The sequence below is a fragment of the Cygnus atratus genome, chromosome 11 (genome assembly GCF_013377495.2).
Source record: "Cygnus atratus isolate AKBS03 ecotype Queensland, Australia chromosome 11, CAtr_DNAZoo_HiC_assembly, whole genome shotgun sequence".
NCBI lineage: Eukaryota > Metazoa > Chordata > Aves > Anseriformes > Anatidae > Cygnus > Cygnus atratus.
Genome location: NC_066372.1, coordinates 19,444,093 through 19,470,242, shown reverse-complemented (window position 1 = coordinate 19,470,242; position 26,150 = coordinate 19,444,093). Strand labels below are relative to the sequence as shown.

At 40.0% G+C, this 26,150-nt stretch overlaps 1 protein-coding gene across 2 annotated transcripts in view; it reads left to right on the top strand.

Annotated features, from left to right (window-relative positions):
* MEGF11 (multiple EGF like domains 11) overlaps window positions 1-26,150 on the top strand; it is a 190,783-nt gene that overhangs the window by 134,714 nt on the left and 29,919 nt on the right. For both annotated transcript variants that reach the window (XM_035554619.1, XM_035554618.1), the window contains exons 8-13: window positions 2,555-2,675; window positions 4,288-4,451; window positions 4,856-4,958; window positions 18,271-18,417; window positions 21,080-21,214; window positions 24,448-24,576. In XM_035554619.1, the coding sequence (XP_035410512.1) occupies window positions 2,555-2,675; window positions 4,288-4,451; window positions 4,856-4,958; window positions 18,271-18,417; window positions 21,080-21,214; window positions 24,448-24,576 (799 nt within the window). The remainder of the gene's footprint in view (window positions 1-2,554; window positions 2,676-4,287; window positions 4,452-4,855; window positions 4,959-18,270; window positions 18,418-21,079; window positions 21,215-24,447; window positions 24,577-26,150) is intronic.

The following is a 26,150-nucleotide window of genomic DNA, read 5'->3' as shown; positions in this document are numbered from 1 at the left end:
CAGTTTAATAGAATATATAACTCATTAACAACTGGATAGACATATACTGCAGCATTATTCACTTGGGCAGGTGGTGAGAGGGAGGTGGAATTTACATATCTTTAACAGTACCTGAATGCATTTAATTTCATAGGTCATTCTCCCCAGTCAAGTTCAAAATGTTAATAACGGGGTGTGCATTTATAATTAATAAAATCTTAGAGCCAGTGCTATAGTTCAAGTGCATTTTCCTCATATGTAATTAAGAAGTTAAGGATATTTGGCAGTTGTCACTCTGAGAGTTCTGAAGGCCTCGCTTGTCAAGCCCAGAGACAGAAATCTCATTAAGCCAGTTAGTTTCTCTGGTAAGGTTTGTTGCAAGGTAAGGGCGTATAAGGTGTACATCCAAAATGACTAACCTGTGAGTCCACAAAATAGAGTCTATTCCAGTAAATGCCAAAACTCAAAGGCGTTTTGAGTGAGGAAGAAACATCCTGATGCTTAGCTTGTATATGGCACCTTTTCTTTGACGTACCCAAATTATTCTGTCTGACTGCCCTCTGTGCAGAGTAGGTGTACAGAAAAGGAGTGAATCCACACCAGCTTGTCATGCACATGGCCAGGGCAAACCTTGCATCACATGAGCCAACTCACAGTCACAGAGCCAGCTGAAGAGCTGGAAATCCTGGTTCTCGTTCCGCCTGTGGCCCAGATGCTGTCTTAGTTCATCAGGTTCCCAAGGGAATATGTTAGCTCCACATCACTCTGTTCTTCTTTCCTTTTCAAAGGAATTTTCCTTTACTTCTAGATCACCAGTTCAAATCCAGGTAAGGTCAGTTGTCATAGAAATTACAGCAGTACCAGCACTCCTGCGCTGTACTTGAAATGAGTTGGGAGTTTCGTTCACACAAGATACAGCTTTCTAGGTGGCACTAATTGGCTGTCTAATTGTCACACACAGGAGAAAGGCAGACGATTGATTAGGCGTGGAGACTGAATGCCCCTCTGCCATCCCGCTCAGCTGTGGGTTCCTGTAGCTCATTCTGTAGGCATGCTGGCAGGGTAATGAGGGGCAGCGTGCTTGGATTTTCTGGCTGTCAAGACAGCACCTTTTACAGCCAGGCCTTTTCAGAGGAACTTGTTTTACTCCACCAAGGTCAAAGATAGCATCTTTTGCAAACACTGCTTTCACTCAAAAGTCAGGGGCTTGTAGGATTTACTTCTCAATGGTACCTACCTTAACCATTTCTCCCCCCTAAACCGAAGTTTTTACTATAAAATAGGAAGAGTCCTACTGGTGCTAGGCAGAACAACAGGCATATGAGGGTTTATGGTGCTCAAAATCTGGTCATATTTCCTTTTACTGTCTCAGTGTCTGGTACTGTGATATACAGGCTCCTGGAGGTACTTGCCATGGCATAGGGAAGCTGACATTTTGTGCATTTATCTCCTGATAAATGGATGCTCCTATCACACAGTGAAGCCTCTCACCTGCAAAAATACATTTTGACCAATATCTTTTCCCTTGAGCTATGATATAGGTCACACTGTGCAATGTAGTTACTATTTAACTTTGGAGTAGGATAGCTTTCCCTGACATACGATTAAATTATTACAGTTTGACTCACTGAAGAAGTAAATTTAGGAGCTAATTTGTGATGTGAAAGTCAAGACTACACGTAGAAGAAAACGGAGTAAAAATACTGTATATACGCTAACATATGTTGACCAGACTGTGGGACTTACTGTATAGGTTTAAAGGGATTGTGCTCACATTTTATTTCCCTTATTGCATCACATGAACAACAGTAGTAAAGAAAAGTGCCTTTCAGCCACACAAGCTAATCAGTGCATACAGTGTGCCATAATTTACTGTTGAAGTATTGTATAGTTCTGTAATATACAAGTATTTACCCTCCTCTTCCTAGCTTTCCCAACACCTAAAGGACAGCATCAGGAAATAGGACAGAGACTGTCTGTTTCTGTGTTTTGCTCTCTGTGTCTCCTCTCTCTGTTGTACACATCACTCCTTGTTCAGCATTCTTCCCAAAGTCACCATCTCATGCAAATTAACTGAAAACAAATGCAGGTACCAGCTATGCATCAAGAAGGTCTAATGCACCTGCCATGCAGTTTTCCTCTCTGCCAGTCTGTGGAAGATGAGCACGCAGGATATCCTTTAGTTTTTTAACAACCGTGTTCTTAGAATATATTTTCCAAGAACTGCAGAGCAATCTTTGCACAGTTTCAGACTGTATATTTTGTGATTAGTGTTTCATAAGTGATGTTTTGCGTAATGATCTAACATCTGTTCTAGGAGGTTTGTTTTTGTAACTTACACACCTCCTGCTGAATGAACGCCAGAAACTTGTCCCTTTCCTCCAAGTCAATCAAAGCACTAATTGCATCATAATCACGGGAAGCAGCAGTGACTGCTCGAGAGCTGAAGACTCAGCAATCAACTCATAACACTCTGCTCACTGTTTCGAAGGAGAAAGCCTCCCTATGCAGAGATGGGAATTTCCTACAATTCAGATTTCTTTAGCTGACTCTGTCTTTTTTTTTTGGTTTGCAGGGAGATGACTGCACCATTACCTGCATGGCAGGAACCTATGGTACCAATTGCTCATCAGTTTGTAATTGCAAAAATGATGGCGCGTGTTCCCCCGTGGATGGTCTATGCATTTGCAAAGAAGGTAAACAACATTCAGATTTAATAGTCGTCTACAATTTGGCATCAAGGCTTCTCCCCTTTTAACATGGCACAGCTGTGCAGTCAGTAACTCCACTATCTATTCGTGCCTGTTGGTAATTCAACGGTCTGCCCAAGTATCAAAACTCAACAGGGGCTTGACTGTATGTTTTGTCTCTGCCCTGAACAGGGGCCAGACTTAACCGCTGTGCTGCAAGAACAGACCCCGGAACGAAGTGTGCTTGCAGAACCACAGCTCCATTCTAACAGAAATATGAAACAAACCCCAAACTGGGCTTTTTGGGTGGTCTTTCTTTCTTTTTATTTTTTTTTTCCTTTTTCTGTCCCTTTAATACCCCATTTCTCCAGGACTCAACGGCCTTAGTTCTCCCTTCCATGCCTGGAGTAACACAACTGGGCAAAGGAGCAGAGGCAGCCTCCTGCGCGTCCTTCCTTTAGCCCGTTGCGCTGTCAGTGGGGTGAGCCTGTCTTGTTGTCATCCTCTGGTGACAACTTCCACTGTGACAACTCAGCCATGTGCAGTTGTCCTCTGTCTCCTGAGCCAGCGTGGGGCTGGAGAATGTAGCTGTCCCTTGTCTGGAAAACAAGAAGTCTTTTGCCTGCCCTGGAAACTGTGTACATGACTCACCTATTTTTGTCCTTCATATATGCCCAGAATTCCCATATGTGCTTGGTTGTAAGCATAACTCATATACCCAGTAATCACTTGAGAAATCTTGTGCACTCCATAACGTGATGTTTCGTATGTTCCCTGTGTAGTGGTGCTTTCCCCCAGAATACCAACATGAGTTATCCCTGTATGGCATGCATAAGCCCTAAAACAGAAGTGAGGCAAATAACAATAAAATCTGGCATTTCAAACATGAATTAATGAATCACTGTAGAACCCCATTTAATGAGGGTGTATAAACCGTGAGTTACTGCTCAACTCCATTACATACAGCTGCAGCGTAATGAAAGCCATTGTGCGGCTGGTAGTTAAGATTTGAGCCTTAATGGTTAGAAATTATGGCCTTGGTCTTCTTTTTTTTTTTTTTTTTTTGTGTGTGTGTGTGTGTAATAGCTTCTTTATATTAAAGATCCTTCTCAAAAAATATGAGGTAAGAAACAGGCGGCATCAAATAGCAAGTGTCTTACATTCAGCAGGTCTTCAGCAGATGTTGCTGCACTCTCTTGCTGTCTGAGCAGTTCCCAGAGAGGCATCTGACACCTTAATGTGGCAAACAGCCAACACAGTGACACCTATACCACCCTTCTCCACCTATAGATGCTGACAGAGGAAGCTGGTAGTTCATAATTAAAGGGCCAATCTTTGACCCCAAGATTGGTGTCTTTATTTACACCAAGATCAGGACGAAAATGGTTCTAGAATCGAAGAGCTGCAGTTTGCATGCTGCCTTTCTTGCTGTCTCCACCTTGTTGTGCTGTGCAAGAAAAGGGCAGACCATTAGATCTGTCTAGAAAACATGCACGACACACCTTTGCAGGACGTTTTAACTCTCCTGAGGTAAATATTATAACAGATAGCTGTAGTCCTGCATTATTTTTTTCTGTGAAAACATCCCAAATATGGTTTCTTTCGCATTTTTCTTCAGGGTGGCAAGGAATGGATTGCTCTATTCCATGTTCAAGTGGAAGTTGGGGTCTTAACTGTAACCAGACATGCTATTGCACAAATGGAGCTGCCTGCAGGCCAGCTGATGGCTTTTGTCTCTGCTCACCTGGATGGCAAGGGGAGTACTGTGACCAGCCCTGTCCCGTAAGTATGACTGGGATGGTCTTGCATCCCCTTTTAAAGCATAGCCAGCATAGCTCCTCTAAACATACAGTAGGACAGTATCTCATTTTGTCCATGGATACCTGAAGGAAATCATGTATAAAAAACAGATTAGGGTTCTAGCAATCAAGTACATGTTTTCTGTTTTGCACTGTATTTTATCAGAGCTATTGCAATGCTATCTGCATTTTCTTGAGCATCATTTTTTAAAGAGATTCCTCATTTGGTTCTATATAGAAATGTTAGGCACTGAGTTATTTCTATCTTCTCTGTATGTTAATTTTAAAAATGCGACTCAGCATTAAGAGGGACGTGATAGATGATTTTGCACATTTTCGGACAAAAAACTGATTACTGAGAGACTTTTTTATTTATATTTTTGGAAGGATGGAACATATGGTCTTAATTGCAGTGAACGTTGTGATTGTAGCCATGCAGATGGGTGCGATCCTGTCACCGGTTACTGCTGCTGTCTTGCTGGCTGGACAGGTAAAATTAGGAATTAACTATGTAAAACTTGGGATTTGTTTGTTTGTTTGTTTGTTTGTCTTTTGCTATTGCATCAGTTATAGCACCGGACTTCTGACTGCAAACTTTTAGATAATAGATTGAGACAAGATCAGCTGAACTTGCCCACATTTAAATCACTCATGCTGGTGACAAAAATTGGCATTCATTAAATTTATATTCAAATTAGTTGAAGATAGCTCCAAAGCTGCAGCCAGATGTTAGCCTTCTGTAAAAAGAATCCTCAGGAGGGATGCAGATCATCTGGTAATCCTGCAGCATTTTTCTCCTTGAATGGCCCTTTCCATCGGGGTGCAGCTGTGCTACAGTGAATCCTCTGGCCATCATACATGGGGATGCAGGTACGTGTCTTCTGGATGCTGGGAGTCGTTACAGCTGCTCCATCATACAAAACCAGGTTTGTCACAAACTGTTGTCTGTATGCTCTTCCATTTTCCCATGCTTCTTATCACACAGAAGGATGGTTATGGAGAGCAGATTAGCGCTGGTTTGACAAAGAGCTCTCATGGTTACACAGATGCAGAGAGAAATATTCAGTGAAGTCTGAAAGTCCAGGCTGGTGATCTCAGTACAATCAGACCTGCACTTGACTCCATACTGATATGTCTTTTTGCCAGCTTTTGACAGCTAACATAGCAGCGCTGGAGGACAAGTTATTGACCCAACCAGTATTTCACACTTAGCTGCCTAAAATACTGGTTAATCTCCCTCAGCTCTCTGTAGAGGCCCTGGAGGGAAATTAGCTTATATTCTCGCCTATATCTGCAGAGCCACCAGCAGCACTGACAATCAAAATACATTGGTATTAACAGCAATTCATTTGGAAAATGTAATTGTTTTTCAAACTAGTACAAGTTGAAAGATGTGCGTAGCAAGGCACGCTGATCAGGCAGCCGACATTGGGGATACTATTACCTTAACCCTTCATTTATGCCTTAAAATAATGCATGCCTTGTATTTCTAATGGAGAGAACATACCACTGCAGCCCAGCTCTTAGAAGAATGAAGCAAAAGCAATGAAATTATATCTTATACTTTATGGAAAACATCTTTTTAGAATTAAATAAAATGCAAAAATAATAATTTATACACACATTACTTACATCAGAGTTACTTTACAAAGGTATTGGGCATGCATCCCTGAGAAGTGTTTTTTTTCCCACGTGAGAATCCATTTCATAAGCTCACTACTACCCACTCTGGCTTGTGTTCTTCACTCACTGGACTGCATTCATCACTCTTTGAGTCTCTTTACCATCAATATATCCATCCATCAAGCTTTAAAACTCTACTGTGCATTATTGATGCCCATCAGAAGAACACTTGATAGGTTTTCCTGTAGTCATTGTGAGTTTTTTTCAAGGGACAAAATGGTTTTTAAAAGTACAGTAAATTAATATATATATATATATATTTACTCTAAAGGTTTATTACACACCTTTCTGTATATACCGTTTCACAGGAAAGTGCAGAAAATGCACTTTACAGACTGAAGGTGTAGCTTTTTCTCAAAGGCATTTGAAGCAAATACTTCATACTTTCACAAGGACGTGCACGTCTGTAAATGTACATCAAGTGCAGATACAAATTACTCCAACTAAAAGTAAGAATAATTTCTGTGGTATCTCCCTCTTTTTAATTTCTGTATAGGGTGAGGTAAATGTATATTAACTTGCAGGACACTTAGTACAAATTAAGCTCTTTGTTCTTCAATATGTCTCTGCAGTTCTGGAGCTCCCTTCTTCAGGATCACATTTCTGGGAGAAAAATATTATATTAGTATTTGAGACCAGGCTTCAGCTGAGATGTTGACAGGACCATGTAAGGTGTGCACTGGAAATACTGATAGACAGACAGAGCCAACATGTGTTTTGTCAATTCTGCTCTCAATGTTTTTTCCACTTGGCTTAGCACCAGACACAAGGATAAATTCTGCTCAGACTAGTTTGAAAGTATGTAATTTAAGAAACTCTTCAGCTAGATAATTATATTTTCATATTAAGGAGTATGGCATCGGTAAAAGATTAATCTTATCTCTAGTTGTTGTGAACTGGGCCATGATGTGTATTGCAGTGCATTTTATAAATATGATGTGATAAATAATTCAGGCTTAAATTTGTGCTTTCTGAGTTTGGTACTAATTAGGCATGGCTTGAAAAAGATCAGAAAAGTTCAGGATCGTGGAACATCTGAAGGTTTTCCTACCCACTCACACCAGACAGAGAATACACGAGGTTTTCTGATCCTAACAGCCACAAAACTTCATCTGAAACAGCATATTCTGTATGTTCATCCCACATGTGGGACTCCCCGCCTTGATGTCAGTGTTCTGTGTAGAGATCAAGGGGAAGATTGAGCCCATTTTCTTTAAAGTAGTTTTCAAGATGTTACTGATATAAACCTTCAGAAACTGATAGACGGCAGGAGCATGGAAGAAGACTGGGAAAAGAAGAAAAAAGGTAAGGAAAGAGTAGCATACAATATAAGTTAATAGCAGTCTACCATCCTTTTATTATGTTGTGACTGCCACCCATCAAGAGTCTATTATTCAGGGCTATGCTCTCCCACCTTTCCATGTGTACCAGCTGAGAAAAGGTAATTTTCAGGAGCAGAGCATACTTGGCAGAGGGGAAGATGATGAAGAGAATCCCACGTATCAGTCAGGAGATTACAAAGCTGTACAGACCAGCTGTATGCATGAATAAGCACACTGGCAACAAGCTGCTTAGACATGCATCTACAGTTTCCATTAAGTTCAGTGGGGAATTGCACATGTGCAGCCAAAGGCAGAAGTTAGACCCTGAGACAGATCAGATCTGAAGATGATTGCACCCTGTTGTTATAGCTGAAAATTACCCAACCAGGTACACAGGCACATTGTGTCGCCAGCAGCTTTGTAGATAGCAGGAAAACTGTAACCTTTTTACTTAAAAGACCAAAGCCACATTGGCAAAAGGCTCTCATGTGGTACAAGCACAGTGAGACTTGTTCAAGTGTGGGCCGAAATCAGATCTGACCTGCTGACACGATGTGGAGCTGGCTTTGAATCCATATGAAGAAAATGTCAGTTGCAAATAAAAATAAGGGCCTAGCCTTGCACTGAATGGAGTTCTTGAGCTTGCACATGCTTAACATATAAATAGTATCCTTGAAATTAGAAGAAGATGTCTTCATGTCTATTGCCATGTTAAAAAGGAAAAGCGTAGCCGCCAGCAGGATCGAGTCTTGTCTGATTAGACTGATTGCTTTCTAAAGATTAACAAGGGTCTCTCCACCCTGGATCTGCTATGCATTTTAGATACATATCGCTTTTGTGCTTGCAGCTGTGTATGTCTGTGTGTACGTGTGCACATAGATACATTACAGCTACCAGTCATTTGCGTGAGAGGTGCTATTTTGTGTACGTTCAGGTTAAAATGAAAATGCTTGAAAATGGAGTGCTTCAGTGCTAATTGCATTTGCTTAATTAGGGATCTCGCACACACTGTATCCTCGGAGAGAACGCAAGTGCAGAAAAGCTGCATGGTGGAGCGTTTCCTGGAAGTCCTTTGGAAGCAAGCAGGTCCTAGGGAAGCAGCCATGAGCCTCATCTCGCCCAGGTGAAACTCCTGCCCTGGATGCTCAGTGACACTGCTAGGCTCACAAATTTTAGCCAGGCTCCTCTCACTTAATAAATGACCTGACACTGGACAGAAGAGGGCCATCTACCTGGGTAGCCTTGCTCTGGAAGCACTGCTGCAGCTGAGCCAGCTGGGTTTTGCAAGCTGCACTGCATACCCCAACAGCCCGTCCCTTATTCCTCAAGGTGGCTGCTGATTGCATGTTTCTTACCAGAAATGTCATCCTTACAGATACTGGAACCAATACTACTACACAGCCTTTAGTTGGTTCGCTCAGTACAGCTCCCCCATAACTGAATTATTCATAGCTGCTGCTCTGTCCTCTACTTTCTGGAGGTGCTCGCTTTGTGCTTGACGTGGGCCAAGTTCGCAGGACTCTGGGAAACCAGAGGCAGCCGCTGCTCATCCTGACTCTAAGACCCATGTCCATTCGTTTTCACAGTCAGACATCCCACCTGCAAACAGATTACAGAAAGACAAGCCACAGGCCTGGCTGGTACTCACAGCAAGCTCATTTCCTCCCTGTAACAAGTCAATGTGCTTCAAGTTAATTGTGGCAGCGTGTATTTTGTTAACCTTTTAGATATTACAGTGGGATTAAACAGAAAGTGATCTACAGGGGGATGTATTCCATTCCTGTAAATGTTAAGGTCAGTTAAAATCCTGTTTATCTGAATTCCTTTAATCTGAAATGCTGTCTTATCTGAATCTTGGTTTTGTCTTTCGTTTTTTGTATCGCTGTCTGCTTTCTGTAGCGTGCTGTCGTCATGATGCTATCTCAATTATCGCACTGAACTGCTAAACTCTGTGGCTTTTCTGAACATCCAAAGCCAAAGTTTATTCAGTAGGTTTCAATATCCCCCAATGCATGAGGAAAATAAGACATTATTGTAGAGGTAAGATGGAAGGTAAAGGTATGTACATCCCACAGCTGATTATAAAAGAACCCTTCATAGGTTCAACCCTTCTTAATTAATCAGAACGGCAAATAAAAGTCTGAAAATTGTATGTGGTGGTAGAGGAAGAGCCATTTTGTTACCATGTTGGTTATTTTCACCTTCAAACTTCGTTCATGTCTCCTAAGAGCAGCCTCCCTCTTTGCCGCAACATACACAAAGTCAAAATATCTATTTCACTGTCCTTTACAACCTCTGTACCTTCCATACATTGCCAGCAACATAAACTCTAATTGTCTCTTATCATGTCCAGAAATAGTGTACAGTGGTTGTGGTAGTCTCAGGTTGTAGGGATTTCTACATGCGATTGTATAGGCGAGTTAATGGGGTCAGGAAACGTAGGCTGGTCACAGATAAGGTGAGCTTTGAGGAATGAGACTTCACATTTGAGAGAATTTGTAGGCTGCGAGTGACATCTGCACTGTCACTCAAACACAGAAGCATGTTTCTTCCCTCCCGTGGACACATTAATTCAGGAAAACTGATAAGCCTTTTACTCAAGGGAAGGCCTTTTTGAATTTTAAAGAAACACTGACCACTTTGACGGTGAGCTCTAAGGTATTTTTAACTTCACTCTTCCTGAGTTCTTTCCAAGAAAGTGATCTTTCAAGAAAAAAAATAACTTTCCATTTAGCTTTCCATAAAATATATTTTGTTTTTATTAAGATGACTTTTCCTCAGTTGCAGCAGTATTTAGTTTATGATTTTAGAGCCAGATCCTCTCCACAGCTGTACTAGTCTGAAGCCAAAATAATTGTATTGTCATTAATAGATCTACTCCAGCGTATACTCATATAATTGGCAGCTGATTTTTCTGTACATCTTTAAAACATCTTTCTCTTTTTAAAAAAGAGAAAATCTAGGACTTATTTTTATGTACCTGCAGGTTTATGGTTGACCAGGTCCATGGTATGTCGGAGTTAATAATGCTGTGGGTTGGCTTTGTTTTTTAAACGGACTGTTTCATGCTCTCTCGGGTTGTAATAAATACTAAGCCTAAAATACCAAAATGGAGCTATAGTAAGTTCCTATTAAACATGCATTTTCTAGATGTCTAATCCCATTATCTAAACCATATTTTGCACTTATCACTTTTGGCAGTCTTATCCCAGATTTTTAAATTAATAATTTATTTCTGTGATTATCCTGTATCCTTACATTAGCTTTAAGCAGACAGAAAAACTAGAAATGTTAAGAGTCAGTCTAAAACGATGCATTTTAGTCTCTCTTCTGGCCTCTGCCTTTCAAAAGTGAAAATCTTTTCCATATGAAAAGGTATACTTACTCTATGGGTTTGACAAGTGTCCTTTAGCCTATGAATGTAACATAAGCTTATTAGAAATTAGCTTTAATTTTTCATTGACTTAATTTCAAGTGAGTTGATAAGATTTTTATGTCAGGCTGTGCTTAAAAATTCTCTCTTTGACAGGAACCTTTAAGTATGGTTCCTGCTGATATAGGGCTAATTTTCAAAAATATGAATTATGAAGTTATATCAAAGACATCACTGATGTCCTGACATTAATTATGTCTGTGCTTTCCTTGGCAGATATCTAGTAGGCTCCGGATTCTCATCTAAGGGGGGGTTTAGCTGTGTTTGTCCTGTGCCAGTTTTAGTATATATTTCACCTTTCATGAAATCCATTGGATTTTTGCCACTCATTCAGTGGGTGTTGGATCAGACCCTTAGACTATAATTAGAATCTGCAGTAAGCCTACTGCTAAACATAAGCATGCATGCAAATGATTGCAGTATTTGTCTTATAAATACAGAAGAGATACGAGTTCACTTATCTTCGTATTTATTTTTGGTTTTATTTTCACTTATTAAAGGACAGCTTTTAAAATTGTATGAAAAGATATAGCTTGGATGGCATCCTGGATTATGCTAATTTAATGGGTTCTGAAAAATGAAATTTGATGCTAGAGATATTCAACTATTTTCCATGTTAATATGGAGGCATTCTATATATAAGCTTGGCTGTGTGTACAATACGTTCACCTATAAATAAATGTGGGCGAGAAGCAGTGAAAAAATTATTTGTGAACATTTCAGCAGACTAAATACTGAATGCTAGCATGCAGTGTGTGAAGGAAGAAAAGGAAAGATAATTCATTAAACAGCCAGTGAGCTGAAATGTTGTATATATATGTTACTGGTGAAAAGTGTTCTCAGTGACAAATGTTGTAAATATCTTCCTTCCCCTTCTGCACAAAGCAGAAAAGGTTGAATTTCACTCAGTGTTATTAAACACAACATTCTTCACATGTTCTGTTGTACAACAGCTCTTGCTAAGCTGCATCCTTACCTCATGGCTCAGGGGCTGGAACATTTAAAAGTCAGGAAAACAATACATTTTTTCCCACTTAAAGATTCCTGTCTCCTTTTTTACCTGCTGATGGTCTGCTTGGATCTTGCCCAGGTTCCTGTTCCTTCCTGGCCTGAAATCTTGTCCAGAGTTTGAGAATTAGTAGGAAGAAAGCATCCTAAAGATGAAGGAAGAGTGGGTAGGGCTTGACTCCTGTTGGTACGGTTTCCTCCAGGATCCATCCTTTGTTAGCAGCAACTTTTCTTCCTGCAGTAGTGCACCCTGGGGAATATCCTGTAGCAAAGGGAACCAGATGATCCTTAATTTTAGCAAACATTTTGACTTACTCAATTTCTTGCGAGGTAGGTCTCTTGCCTCAAAAGCTTTTATTGCATAAATTCCCTGAGTTGGATGATTCATATCTGGAGTTTTCTCTAGATAATTAAAAATAGGGGTAGGATTAGTGCTCCACAGAGGTGCATTAGGCTGTAAGTATATTACTTTCAGAAAAACACTTACATTAATGGGTGCATAAATCGCCTATGCAATGATGAGAAAAGAGACAATTTAGAATATTTCACTGACTGCAGGGAAAGGCTTATTCTTCATTATTTAGGACCAGATTGTCGAGCTTTCATTTAGACTGATGGGCTGTTGCACACAGGAGTTGCCCCACTGAAGCTCACCAGTGAACAATGCTTAGCAAGGTAAATAAGGGCTCCACAACTTCAATCTGAAAAAATAAAAATAAAAAATTTACAGTTAGAAAAGCATTTTAAGAACACCACAAAAGTTCACAGATGATGTTGCCGCTGTTATCTCTGTTGAATAGTTTCACTATATAAAAACAAAAATAGCTTGTTTGCAGACTGGATGAGCAGCCATCAATTCCTAATGTTTCCATTTAATTTTATGGGAGATCCCTTTATGTTTTCTTCTATCTGCTACCGTCCCCAAACAGATTTTCTAGTTCTTCAGCATCCTTAAAGCTGAGTTGTCATGAATTGTGCTGTGGGGTTTGCCTCAGGTAGGAATAAATATCACAATGAAAAAAAAATGATAGAAGAGCATCAAGGATTCTTTATGAACTCTCGTACATATGCTATCATAACACCTTCTGAACAGCTGATCCAGAGCTAATCAGACATTTATTTCTTATGCCCTTATTGAATTTTCTTTTACTTTTTATAGACTGAAGCAGCAAAGGATTCACTTATGAAAGCATGCTGATCTAATCTCAAATACAAAGCTGATTTAAATAGAATTTATAGATGAAACATAAACGTAACAGCAATAAGAGTACTGGGGAAAGAGGAGAGAATAAGGTTAAACAAAAGGTGAACACATGAATATAGAAATCAGCATCAGAAGTAAATGCACAAATTAGGAGGCCAAGGTGAGACTTGCAGGGGACCTCAGTGGATTCTGGCTCTGGAATGACCGCTGTGTGCCTAGGACCCAGGGCTTATCTGCGAGAGGTGATACAGCCACCAAAGGGTCTCTGCAGGTGGCACTGACCTGCACGACGGAGAGAGGAGGGACTGCATTGCGTGAAGGAGCAGTCAACTCTTGAGATCCCATTCAGGGATGCATTCCCAGACCTCTTTCAGTACGATCAAGTGCTTACTGCCCTGCCTTCAGCGACTGCCTCTCTAAAATGGCCTCGCCATTACAATCGCAGCTATAATCGTGAGGCTACTTTCTGCTATTGAAGCTGTGTTGCTACTGTTTTGGTTGTGCCGCTGTGTGCTGTGTCAACAGGCAGTCAAACCTCCGTTAAGAGTTAGTGGTGCCAGAGACAAAAGCTACCAGGCATTCCAGATCAACGCCAAGCGTGACTCACCAAACTTGAGGCTTCCACAGTGTTGCCTGCCTAAATCCCATGCCTGTTTGTGCATAAAAAGCAATTCTTTCCAGAGCTATTCAAATGCCAGAGATAAGAGATTATTATGACTTCATGTCATGTTGAAAGACAGGTGGAGGAGAGCACAATGTTTGTGTTGGATTCAAATGTCTGCTGAAATCATTCCTGTCATTGCTAATTGATGTTGCATCTGTCTTTAGATTGTGATTATTGAAAAAAAAAAAGAGCTGAAGTTCTTATTCAGAGAAATAATTACAGTTGTACACTAGTAGATACAAAATTAAAGTACATGGGGGGGATGGGACCAACATCCTATAATTTATCAAATTCCTACATCCCTGGAAAATAATTAGATGCTGGGCAGCATGAAGGCCCTGCTGCAGAGGCTACTGTCAAGGGATAGCACTGGTCAAAAATAGGCCACAAGTTCTCATTTGTTCCTTCCATTTTTGCTCTTCTATTGTGTTTAGAGTATTAGTTTCCAACTATCTAGAGACAAGGCAGACAAACAATGGCAGACTTTATTAAGAGCTGGAGACATAATCCCCAAGCCTGAGTGCAATTGAACAAATAAACTGGAGAGAGAAGAAAGGGAATTCTGCTTGTATCTGGCTTTCCGGAATTTCACCCTCCAAAGTCCTTCAGTGTGATATAGTTACAGACAGCACTAAATCTGCATTACTTTGACAAACTTTCATTGAAGCTATTTAAGATTATTAATGGAAGCAGTATGTGAAGCAGCTCGTCTACAGATGCCTTATATCCTCGCTGTATAGCTGTCAGCTTTTTTTTCCTTTTTCTTTTTCTTGCTTCTCTTCATGCTGGCTATGTGGATGCTAGCTGAAGCTTTCACAGTCCTGGTTGTGTATTTTAATACAAAGAACCGAACTTCTTCTGGTGGAAATTTGTACTGTTTCATGTAAGCCAGACAAATTTTTATCACATCAAGTCACTGGACACACACAACTCCAGCCACTTTGCCTTGGAAGATCACTGCACAGCCCACCTGCTTCTCCACTGGGAGGTCTGCACCAAAGATCTGCAAAATAATCCCAATGTCCCAGAGAGCAGTTCCTTATTTCTTGGTAGTAAACTATCCTGAATGAGCCCATAAGGGGAAGCAGCTTGGAACAGCTCTCCTGTGTAGTTGTTCCTTAAAAGAGTGCAGTCGTGATTGCTCTGGTGGGTAAAGGTCATGTTTTTCACAGCATACACAATGGCAATTCAGGCACTTTGTAGTTTTCCCTGACCATTGTGCATGCAAAGGAAGAAGGTATGGCAGGTGGGAGTTAATTCTGTGTACAGAACAGTCAAAAGCATGGCAGAGGATATCCTACTTGGGAGCAGCCAGTGTTTGCAATACCCCAAATCTACCCCAGGACATGGAGGTTTTGGGGCTCCTGTTTCACAGGCTGGATTAAAAGCCATAGCAGATTCTGCTCTTACCTCGGCTCTGGCTTGCTACATGATGTCCTTTGCCCATGTACAGTGGATAACTATCACTTTTGTAAGTTATGTGAATTTCACTTACATTTCACTCCCAGAATATTGTTTAAGGAGGTCTTGGAAGTGTAATTTCATGCTAGTATCTGCAATTGTGAACTACAGCCTCAGGCAGTAAGATGATTTCTTGGTATCTAGGCAATGGAGTTTATGTATAGAACTGCTTCCTGCAGCTTCAAGGACTTATTCTTCTGGTAGTTGTCTTTCTAATTTCTACATCATGTTTGTCAAACAAAGAATTTGTTCATGAGTTAAGAATCCATAGTTATAACATGAGATGATACGGAGATGTGTCAACTTCAGCTTTTTTTTATATTTCTGGAAATTGAAAACTAATTGCTTATCAGAAATGTTCATCAGCAAGTTCCTAAGCAAAGGTTAAAGTTTTACATTAAGGAGGCTTTCTGCTTCACTATCTCCGATTGTAAAGTAGCTGGGAGGGATAGACTCCCCCTTCATACACTGTCAAGTCAGGGAATTGTAAAATTAAAGTGCTTTTTTTTAGCACAATTCCTTAAGACGTGCACATCCAGATGCAATTTTAACTTCTCATTTACATTAGCAATTCAATGTGAGAAGGAGCCTCCAAAAAATGAAGTCTTCCATGAGAATTGGAGTAATATAAAGTAATAAAAATTGACTGCAGCACCTACTCAGTTGTCTTCTGAAAATTAATAAATAAGTGCTGTAACGGGTATCAGTGTCTTCTAGAAGGTTTCCGTTTTCCCCTTTTACATTTCGTTACAACAATCGGCTTCACAATGACTCATTGCCTTCGTTAGGAGCGGGAAGACATCCCTCATTATTCATTACGAAAGGAAGGACTTTGCTGCTGCAAAGAACAGCCATGGCATTCTAATTCAGCTACCTTTCAAGAGAAGGAAGTCAATGTCATTCTTCCCAAACTTTGCTGAAAGAGACAAGAAATAATGCTGTTTAATTGTCTCCATTTATAAATAGCCCATTCACAATAAGAATTGTATTTTCAGTTCTGCAGTCAGGAGGAAAAGATACACATTTTTCTGCATTTGTGTCGGAATTTAATTTCGGTGAGCTTCTGGTGAGACTTTTAAAACTATAAATGATCACATATATATGCATATATGAAATGCATTTATTTATTTGCCATTTATTGTATTACTTTTTAATTACAGAGTACAGTAGATTTATTACGTAGGTGTGCAGGCAAAGCATTTACTGTTAAAGCAATCCAAGGATAGATTTGATTTCAAAGGGGAGTAGGGAGGGCTGTAGTGAAATTATTGTTTTTCTTGATTTTACTTCTACAGATATTCTTTGTCTCTTTTTGCTCCCCTTTGGTTCAGATGTATTTAAATATTAAGTGATTGAGCTTCTATTATGTTTTTACTGTATTTTAATGTGTTTTTTATTAAGCTTTAAAGCACAGACCAGGCCTCTTTATAAATAAAGCTATGAATGTGTATTACTAAAAACCCCATCTCAAACTGTACTTTTGCCAGGCTTGGTTAAGATTTTCTAGGAAGGGACATTATAATTGTGTGATTAATCTTCAGAAAAGGGAAATTTTAGCTCTGCAGTATTTCTTACTGTATTAGCTTCAGAGATTTATAAAACCAACTTGAAACTGCACTGTAAGTGTGTTTATAATGACTTCTAGCTGATTTAATAATCCTCAAAGTTTGGTGACTGTACAGATCACAGCTTCAGAAATACAGTCCATTACCTGTAGCGTCCAGATGAAGTTATCAGAGGTGTAGGAAATTACTTGGGATTGTATTTCTCCTTGGCGATGCACTAATCCAGCCTCTGGCTGGGGCTCTTCGAGCCCTTGTCTGCATTTATCCCATTATGCAGTGGGGACATGTGCATGGATGATAAAGAACATCTTCATGTTGCAAGTCTAGCTAGGGCAAGCGTATGCCATCAAATCTTGGTGGAGCAGTTGTAAAGCGCCCGGTGTGGTAATGTTGTTAGGAAAATTTTCGAGCCAGCCTGTGATTGTTTTTTTCTGTTGTTATCAGCATCTCAGTGTGCTCCCGCTAATGCCACTCCCTGCAGCTGGCAGTGCTTAATGTCTCTCTTAGCTCATGATCCTGCAAACCTTTTTCAATCCAAGGAGCCCTTGATCATGCAAATAGCTCTGCTAATTGCAGATATTGGTGCTGCCTTATCCCAGTGGAGTAAGAATCTCTTGAAGTAGTGGTGTGCAGGATGAAATCCTTAGCTTGCCTTTATACGTGACAAGCCATGGCACGGAGTTGTTTTTGTAAGTCAACAGTTAAAACAAAACCAGTTGAAACAATGCCAGAAGCTTCATGTTAAGCTTTCTGGCTGTGTGTTTCTTCCCGTGTTGCCAGGCTTTGCTTTTCATAATAATAAATATCAAACAACAACCCTGGGAATCCCTGGGAGCTGGATTGGCAGGTCTCAGTCTCCGTTTAACATGCAGATGATCAGCCTATGGCCGCATATGGCCGCTTGCTAGATCAGAACTCGGTTCATTAACACAGAACTCAGAGAGCTCAGGGTGGATGTGGAGCATGTGCATAATAACCCAGAGCCCTGTGCCGTAAGCCAGGAAGTGAGCAAGGCACAACGTAGAGCTGAATTTGTGCATGTTCAAGAATCCACATACTAGACTTTTTTTTTCAGAGCCCTGATTTTTATTTTTTTTCCCAGTCTTCCAGTTCACAACAGCTAAGTAATCAGATTTCAATCAACTGCATATTTCCAGGCCAGTTATTTGAGATCCTTTGCAACTTTAAAGCAATTCCTGACCTTCATCTCTCAGATGACACACAGAGCTTCCTGAAATGGTGCTAAGGATTGCACAGGAGCCCACTGACACCTACAGAATTCACTTCTTCAGCATTTTCTTAATTTTCACTTTATTAAGCAGATAAAAGAATAGCTATTTCTTTTCAGATTCCCTTGTTTGTTCTGTGATGTACTGTGAAGTGTCAATCCACCCATACATTTCTTTGATCAACGAGCAGAGTAAGCTGTGTGAAACCTAACATGCACCTTTCTGTTCTCCAGGCATCCACTGTGACAATATCTGCAGCCAGGGCCGCTGGGGACCAAACTGCTCCATCTCCTGTAACTGTGAGAACGGGGGATCCTGCTCCCCAGAGGACGGCACCTGTGACTGTGCACCCGGATACAGAGGACCCTTGTGCCAGAGAAGTAAGATTTTCCATAGATGTGGTGGCAGCTGCAAAGCAGATGGAAATGCTGTTTTTGTGGCACTGGAGATACAGAGCCACAGGTTTCTGAGCTGCTTTAGCTCATGACTTGCTTAGCATAAAAGCCAAAAAAATTCTTCTTGACCAAGAAGTCAAGACTGTGCTGTGTAGAGTGTGGCCTTCTGTTTCTTCTGGCCTTCCACAGTTCTTAGAGGTCACAGGTGACCTGAAAGAAGGAGCAACGATTTAGCATACCAAACTTGGCAAGATTTGTGCAAGATCTGGTTTACAGTTATGACACAGTAAACTGTAGGATACCTGCTAAGTAGAGTCAGCTCTGGCCCATCACATAATGACAAGTAGATGAGTGTTGGCTATCAAAATAACAAGGCAATGTTTTCTTATATGCCAGAAAAAGAAACACAGCAGCCCGAAATAGCTCCCGTCTGATGCTCTGCTGCTACATATTAAAATGTGTCAAGGAGATAAAAATCCTCTCATTTGCTTTATCTGGGAAGCTGCACTTGCCCCTGAGGGACCCTTATTCACTGATCCAAACCAATGCAACCTTCTTCCTATGCAAACAAGAAATGGATTTGTCTTTCTTTTTTGCAGCAGCCCTTGTTCTTCCGGTAAAACATTCTCCATGCCCAGTTCATATATCCCTACTGATTTCACCAGTTACACTTGACACTAGCACACACTCATCTCTAAAAATAATTTGTGGCTGACAGTTTTTATTTAAAGCCATTATTACGCTGACCTCTAGCACTGCTGTAGTTAATGGCCTATAAGCATTTCCATTATAAACCCCAATTTCCAGGTGCTTCAGCATATCTATATAGCTGTAAAACCTCTCTCCAAGGCTGAAATGTGGTGCTCAGAGCTTCTGGGAATTGGGGAAGAAATTGTTTTACAAATTTGAAACCCTAAGAGTACAAAACCTCCAGAAGTTAATAGTTTCTGGCCTTTCTGAGATGAAAAAAAAACAGCTTAGTTTTATCAGCTCATGGCATGTAGTCTACAAGAGGCAAACCGTGTCCCCAGCTTGCAACTCCAGTAATCAGGCTGTTCCTGGAGGACATTTGCTAAGAACTTAATGAAGAGAAATTCTCATTCCCTCTGGGGTGACAGCAGTGGAGTTCTCTGGATGCTTCTGCTCTCTGCATTGCTGAAATGCCCCTCCGTGAAGATACAGCCAGGGAATTCAGCTTGTTCCCACCTTGTCTGCTGGATTTAGACTCCAGACTACCTCATGAAGAGGACATCTCCGTAGGCGAAGGTAGCTTTAGATTGCTAATTTTACTCTCAGAATCATTCCCGTTTCCCTCTTGGAAACTGATTTAGAAGCAGAATTCAGCCCATAAAGGGCAGTACTGAAACTGACACCCCTCCAGCTTGTTCTGTCTGTGTAATCAGGATTACATGAGACACCAGGATGGTTTACTGCTCTTAGACCTGCAAAAACGTCTCCAGGAATGAGCCAGGTTGTTTTATAGCAAGTGCATCATCAACTAACCTGTCAGCCAAGTTCCAGCTGGAAATCTGCAGTAGTGTAAGAACCTGACACCCACTGTGAACATACTGACCAAGAGAAAAATTCTCATTCAGTGAAAAAATAGAGCAGACATGATATAGTAACCACTGAGGCAGAACTGGGTAATAGAGAATCACAGGAGTAAAACCAAAAACATATAAAGGCATTTTTACTGTTACTTACTGCAATTTCACCTTTTTTTGTGCTTATCTGTAGCAGCGAATGTTTGGACAGCAGATTTTTTTTTTCATTCTACATGTGCTTAGAAGCTACAATGCATGTTTATAAGAGATACTGGGCCCTAATCTTGGCCCTCATGGACATACCTTATGGACAACTTCTGTAATAATTTCAGTCCAAGTTTTAAACAAATTAAGCACACAGTTCATGGCAAGTTTGCTCCGCTATCCAGTGTGATTACTGATGCAAATTAGGTGATCTTGTATGCTGTTGCCATAATTACCATTTTTAGATTCTGTTCATCACTGACGGTTCCTGCTCCTGTAATGGCATGTATAAACCGAAGGTCCTAATTGAACACAGGTATTGCACCTAATGTGTTTAGAAATCAGCTTTTGACATAGTTGCTTAGAAGAAAAACATAGTTTCCTAATGTTCCTTCTTTGATTTCTTAGCTTAATTTGCTAAGGAAATGGTATTCTGAATTTCTGTTGTCTATGTGTGTGAATGCTTCTCTTCCTACCTATCTTAAAAGCTTTGGAAGATGTTATCGGGTATTAACCATATCTGCCAGCAGGACATGAGGCATCAAATGTCTGAAATTCACAGGTTTTGTGAAAGTTTAGCTGGAGAGGGCTAGAGAGACTCGAATTAGTGTCTTGAGAGAGAGAGGGTGCTGCGAGAGCTCATCTGTGTTATAGAATAGCCAAGCACTTACACGATGTAGGATGGTGTGAATGTTTGAACAGTTTTACTCAGAGATGACACTTTATTAGACATGGGATAGTCTAACTGGCTTCATAATTTCTGCTGTTCATGAAACTATGTGACTTTAGAAAACAGAAAATTTATTGGTTTGGGATTTAGACAAAGAGAGAATTCTAAAACTCTTAGCAGTGAGAAATCTTCTGCAAACCTGTGACGGTTTATTTTGTTCTGTCTTCAGTTTGTCCCCCTGGCTTCCATGGACACCACTGCAGCCAGCCATGCCCTCAGTGTGTGCACAGCAGCGGTCCCTGTCACCACGTGTCAGGACACTGTGACTGTTTGCCAGGATTCTTTGGCGCACTCTGCAACCAAGGTACTGAGCCCAGGATCCCCAGATGCCACCATCTTTCCCAAGTTTCTGTGGCTGTGACTCTGCAGTAAGACTGATCACAATGTTTCTGCATTTTTTCCCCTTGTTTCAGCAGTTTAGATCACAAGAATTCTTTACTTCAGAGGCAAAATGCAAATAGGTACTTAGTCACCCTTTTGTAAATGTGATGTGCTCCTGCTTTCATAAATAAAACAGGTCTGCCGCTCTGTGTTGAAATGAATACGGAATGAGACACCTGCTGTAAATATATCAGCCATCCAATGGTTTCATTTTCCTTTTCGCTAAGCCTATCATATCCTAAATGTCGATGACACCTTCACACACTGTTTTTCAGCAGGAGCAGCAGGTATTAGTTAAGGTGCAGGACAGCTCAGTTACAGAAGACCAAACACCAAGTAAATGCATGCAACCTAATGTATACCACTTAGGACCTGACTCTGGGAACAGCAGAAATCACACACATCCAAACACAAGTGTAAGAAACAGAAAAATTGGCAATGAGGCAGTGAAAGAGTTCATTCTCACAGGTTAAGAATAGCTCCAACTCTTCCCAACGTGCCTCACTGTACCTTTTTCTGTACCTTTGAATGTTAGTCCACTTTTAACCATAGGTTCCATTTTCAGTCTTATCCTAAAACTGCTTGCAAAATCATTACAGTATTCTGCAGAGTCTGAGTTATCACATACCACTGGGGGTATTTTCTACACACAAGTTTAAAAGAGATTATTCTTAATGGCTACTGCCCTTGTGAAGTCACTATCCTTGTAAAAATTGAACTGACATTTTTTAATGACCTGCTTTTCAGTAAGTTAGAAATTGCAGACAGTACTTATGCAAAATCATTAAACAGATTAAATGTAACCATGTTTCATTTTCCCTATGCTGTAGAGTCAACTAAACGTTATACCAATTAATTTATTAAAATGAACATATTTCAGTGAATTTGTCCATTTTATGTGAAAAGTTAGCCAGATTTCAAAGCGTAAGCAGGACTAATTATCCTCTTAAGAAAATTCTATTTTATTTTTGCTCAGATGTTCAGCACTTCTGGTTTTACTTTGAAATGTTGATCTATCCAGCAAATTAATTTTAAAATATTCATGTCCTAATTAAAATCAATTTGTGTTGCAGTTTGTCATAATGAGTTAGCATGTAACTTTATTTTGGAGAAAGAAAAATGCTAATTAATATTTTCCATTAGAAAAACGTGAAACAAAGATTTCACTTTTGAATTTTCATCTCCTTGTGCTGTCTCTTTTTCTGGCAGCAGGAATGTTCTCCCATCAGCAGCAGCACATGCATGCAAGGAGCTGTGTAACCTCCAAAATTGTACAAGTTGACATGGTTGTACTAAGGATTCTAAGCAGCACAAAACTAAGCAGCTGTTTTATGAATATCTTTCCCAATCATGTAGCAAGATGGATTGATAATAACATGTTATTGCTGCTGCAACACACCTGACATCCCACAGAGACTTTCAGAGTCCCACTTCAGAGCTTTTATAGCTAATTAACATCGCTGCCTGCATTGTACAATCAAGTTGTTCCTGAAGAAGGCAGTATTAGTCCTTACCTTACAGCTTTGTTTAAAACGTTTGAAGCATTTTGAGAAATGCTTGTATGTGGATCTCACAGCTTTACAAGAGAACAACCATTTTGGCAGGATAGGTTTTGTAATCCTTCTGTGCTGACATCCTGGAGGGCATCATACTATTTCACTAAGACAAGAGGTGCTCACATGGTAGGAACCCCTCTGCTAGCTCTCACTGTGCCAAACTGAAGCATTTCTTTTATAAAATATGACCTGTTACCTTTGTCAGAATCAGTGTTTGGACCACAGATTTGTTAGTATTCCACATTGCAGTGTAAATCAGTCCCTGTTTTAAGTAAGTCTTTTGAGAACTATTTTTTGTACAGATAAAAAATCCAGGCTTCATTTAAGTGATGTTATCTATCTCCATCTTAAAGATGCAATACAAATATTGCACTGAACTGCTCTGTATAGAGCACTGGAAGTGAATAATGGTGCTAGCATATATGAAAACCTGGGCTGACATATCATTTTAGTTTTTGCTCTTTCTGTGATATGAAGCCGTTTCTTTCCTTCTTTCTTTCTCTTTGTGTCCATATATTGTTCTTTTCATTGTGTCGTATAATGTGTTTAGTTTTATCTCTTTTCAGGTAGAGAACTATTCTGTTTAGCACATAATTTGAAAGCCAACTTTATCCACTCCTACAGATAAGTCTGCAGCTAGACTATACACTATTGTTTTCTGCACCATTCTCAGGTTTCTGCCATAGTAAGAGTAGAAGATGGCATATTGTGTAAAAGCAAATGAATCACAGCTCAGGATTTCAATCTGTGGCTGCTTCACAGTCAGGATAGATCGAGGTCACCTGCAGAGACTGCATATGAGAAAGTGAGAGGGACTGAAGTGGTAAACCAGTTGCATAATTCAGGGAAGTGCCTTAATCACTTTTTTGACATCACTATTATTTACCAGGATACAAGCCCAGTTCCATTTGTTACATTCTTTCCAAAGATGGACTGTGGATTTTATCTTGTTTTGAAAATATATTTGTTTTTGTCAGGGAACACAGCCAATAGGAGCACAGAAATTACACATTTCATTCATTACTGAGCAGAGCTTTCCATCAACTTTAAAGTTAAAGATTTCCAATCGTTTGGTGTGAGACTGAAGATATACCTATTAGTTTTATGTCACTGTGCTTAGGCTGCTACAAGATGATTCTGGAAAAAAAAAATCTGAGTTTCTTTTCTTCCAACTTCAGGAACAAGCTAGGTGGGCCAGCAAGAATAGACCCTACTTTCATAAAGATACAGCACAAGTCTAACAACTCTCAGTCAAAAATATATAATCTGTTAAACCTTCATTTGCAACGTAATTGAACACGTACTACAGCAAGGTGAATGGGTGGATAGATGCCTCTAACTATATTAGATTCATTTTCCAGCAGAAAAATATGTTTCAGGATGACTTTTTCATGTTTTTATGCTTGGGAAGTAAGCAAACACAATGGACTTGAATGCTTTCTTCTGCCTCTTCCTTATTTCCAGAAAAATTTTGCCCATTTGTCTTCAGCAAAGAAAAATGTCGTAATTATTTTTCTCTCTAATTGCTAAATGTTAAGTCCTGTGACTTCGTAATATTCATTATGAAGAGCTTTCAGTGAACTGCCTTGTATTTCCACAGTCTGTCCCAGTGGAAAATACGGGAAGAACTGTGATGAGGTCTGCCAGTGCACCGAGAATGGGACGTGCAATCCTATTGATGGATCATGTCAGTGTTTTCCAGGCTGGATAGGGAAGGACTGCTCTCAGAGTAAGCAAAGAGTTAATTTTCCACCTCCACTTTAAAATAACATGTTTTCCTGTTTAGTGTTTTCTGAAAGTTAAAGGCAGATTCTAGGAAAATCCCTGAAGTGTTACAGCAGCCAGTGCCTTACTCTCTTTATAGCTTATTTCTTTTAATTAATCTAAGTTAGCTTTGGCTTAGTTTATGCAGTTGGAATTTGCAGAAGCCGTTACTAGCTTCTATTACAGGAAAGGGAGGTCACAAGCTCTTATCAGAAAAGAAAGCTCCATGCTCCCTTTTAATTTCTAGCTGAATTCCCTTTTATTTATTTTTTGAAATCATTTTCTTTCAGCTATTACATTAGAAATTATTAACCTGTAAATGTTTTCATGTACTGAGCCCATAGAATTGAGAAATTAGGCAGCTGAAATATTTCTATTAAATGTAATTTAATTGTAAAAGTCAATGTGGGCTTGGAGGGATGGAGGATTTCTTCTCAAAAATTGCCCAGGTAGAAGATTGGCATTTGCTGATCCCAAAGTGTCATTTCCTGAGAGCATCCCTTAATTGAAGATAGATCACAGAGGGAAGCAATATCCTATCATTCAGAACTGTTACTTCATATTCAGGATACAACTAGCATATTAGACAGCATTCCAGAGTAAAATATATTAAACTTCAAGTGATAAAGTAGGAATCGGATAAAAACAGACGGCTGTAATTTTGCTTTTATTGTGTGTCTTCCACAGGCAGAATATTGCTGTCACTCAAAAAAAGAAAAAAAAAAAAGACAGAAAGCTGCACAGATTCCTCATTATATTTAGCCATGTAATTGGGAAATGACTGTTAGTTTCTGTTAACCTTGAAAATAGATGAGATTTTCTTACCAAGTGAGGCAGGCCAGTTGAGTAGCAACAACTGCCAGTTTAGAAGGCAGGAGGCAATGGTGATAGCTGCTTGGTATTTTGGACGAACAAAACAGGAACATGCCTGTTTCCACAGTTACCTTCTTGTAAAGAAAGTATAAATCTCCCAACGTGAAGCTGGCCTCACACCAGGCTCCTGCGGACACCTGGCCTGTTGTACTGCAGTCGGCACAGAGCTATTTCGGTCCCACCTCCCTCCGCACCAGTTAACCTGGGATGACCGAGAGATGGAGCCACAAAGGAGATAATTTTAGCTCCAGCTCCAGAGCCAGTTCTGGAGGCATTAAAAGACCCTGCAGCTCTGACTTACAAAGGCTTTTTAAAAATATTTCTGTTTGCTTATAACATGAATACTTTAGGCCAAATCCCGTTCAGCTTTACACTGTGTGAGTTCAGTGACCTTTTGTTTGATTTACGTCATGGCAGGTTTTTTTGCTATTCATTCTGGCTTTAGATATGTCTGTCATATGCCAGAAACTTGCATTTATCGTCAGAATCGGAGCCAATGGCATACATGGAAATAGGCATGGTTTCTGTACTTTCAGGTTTCCTGGGAACCATGCCTTATTAATTCATGTCTTTAATAGGAAGCAATGGAAAGTGCTTTTTAAAGCAAAAATATAGTTGTTATATTGAAGGGTTATCATCATTTTGGATCTTTTAGTCTGGCACTAA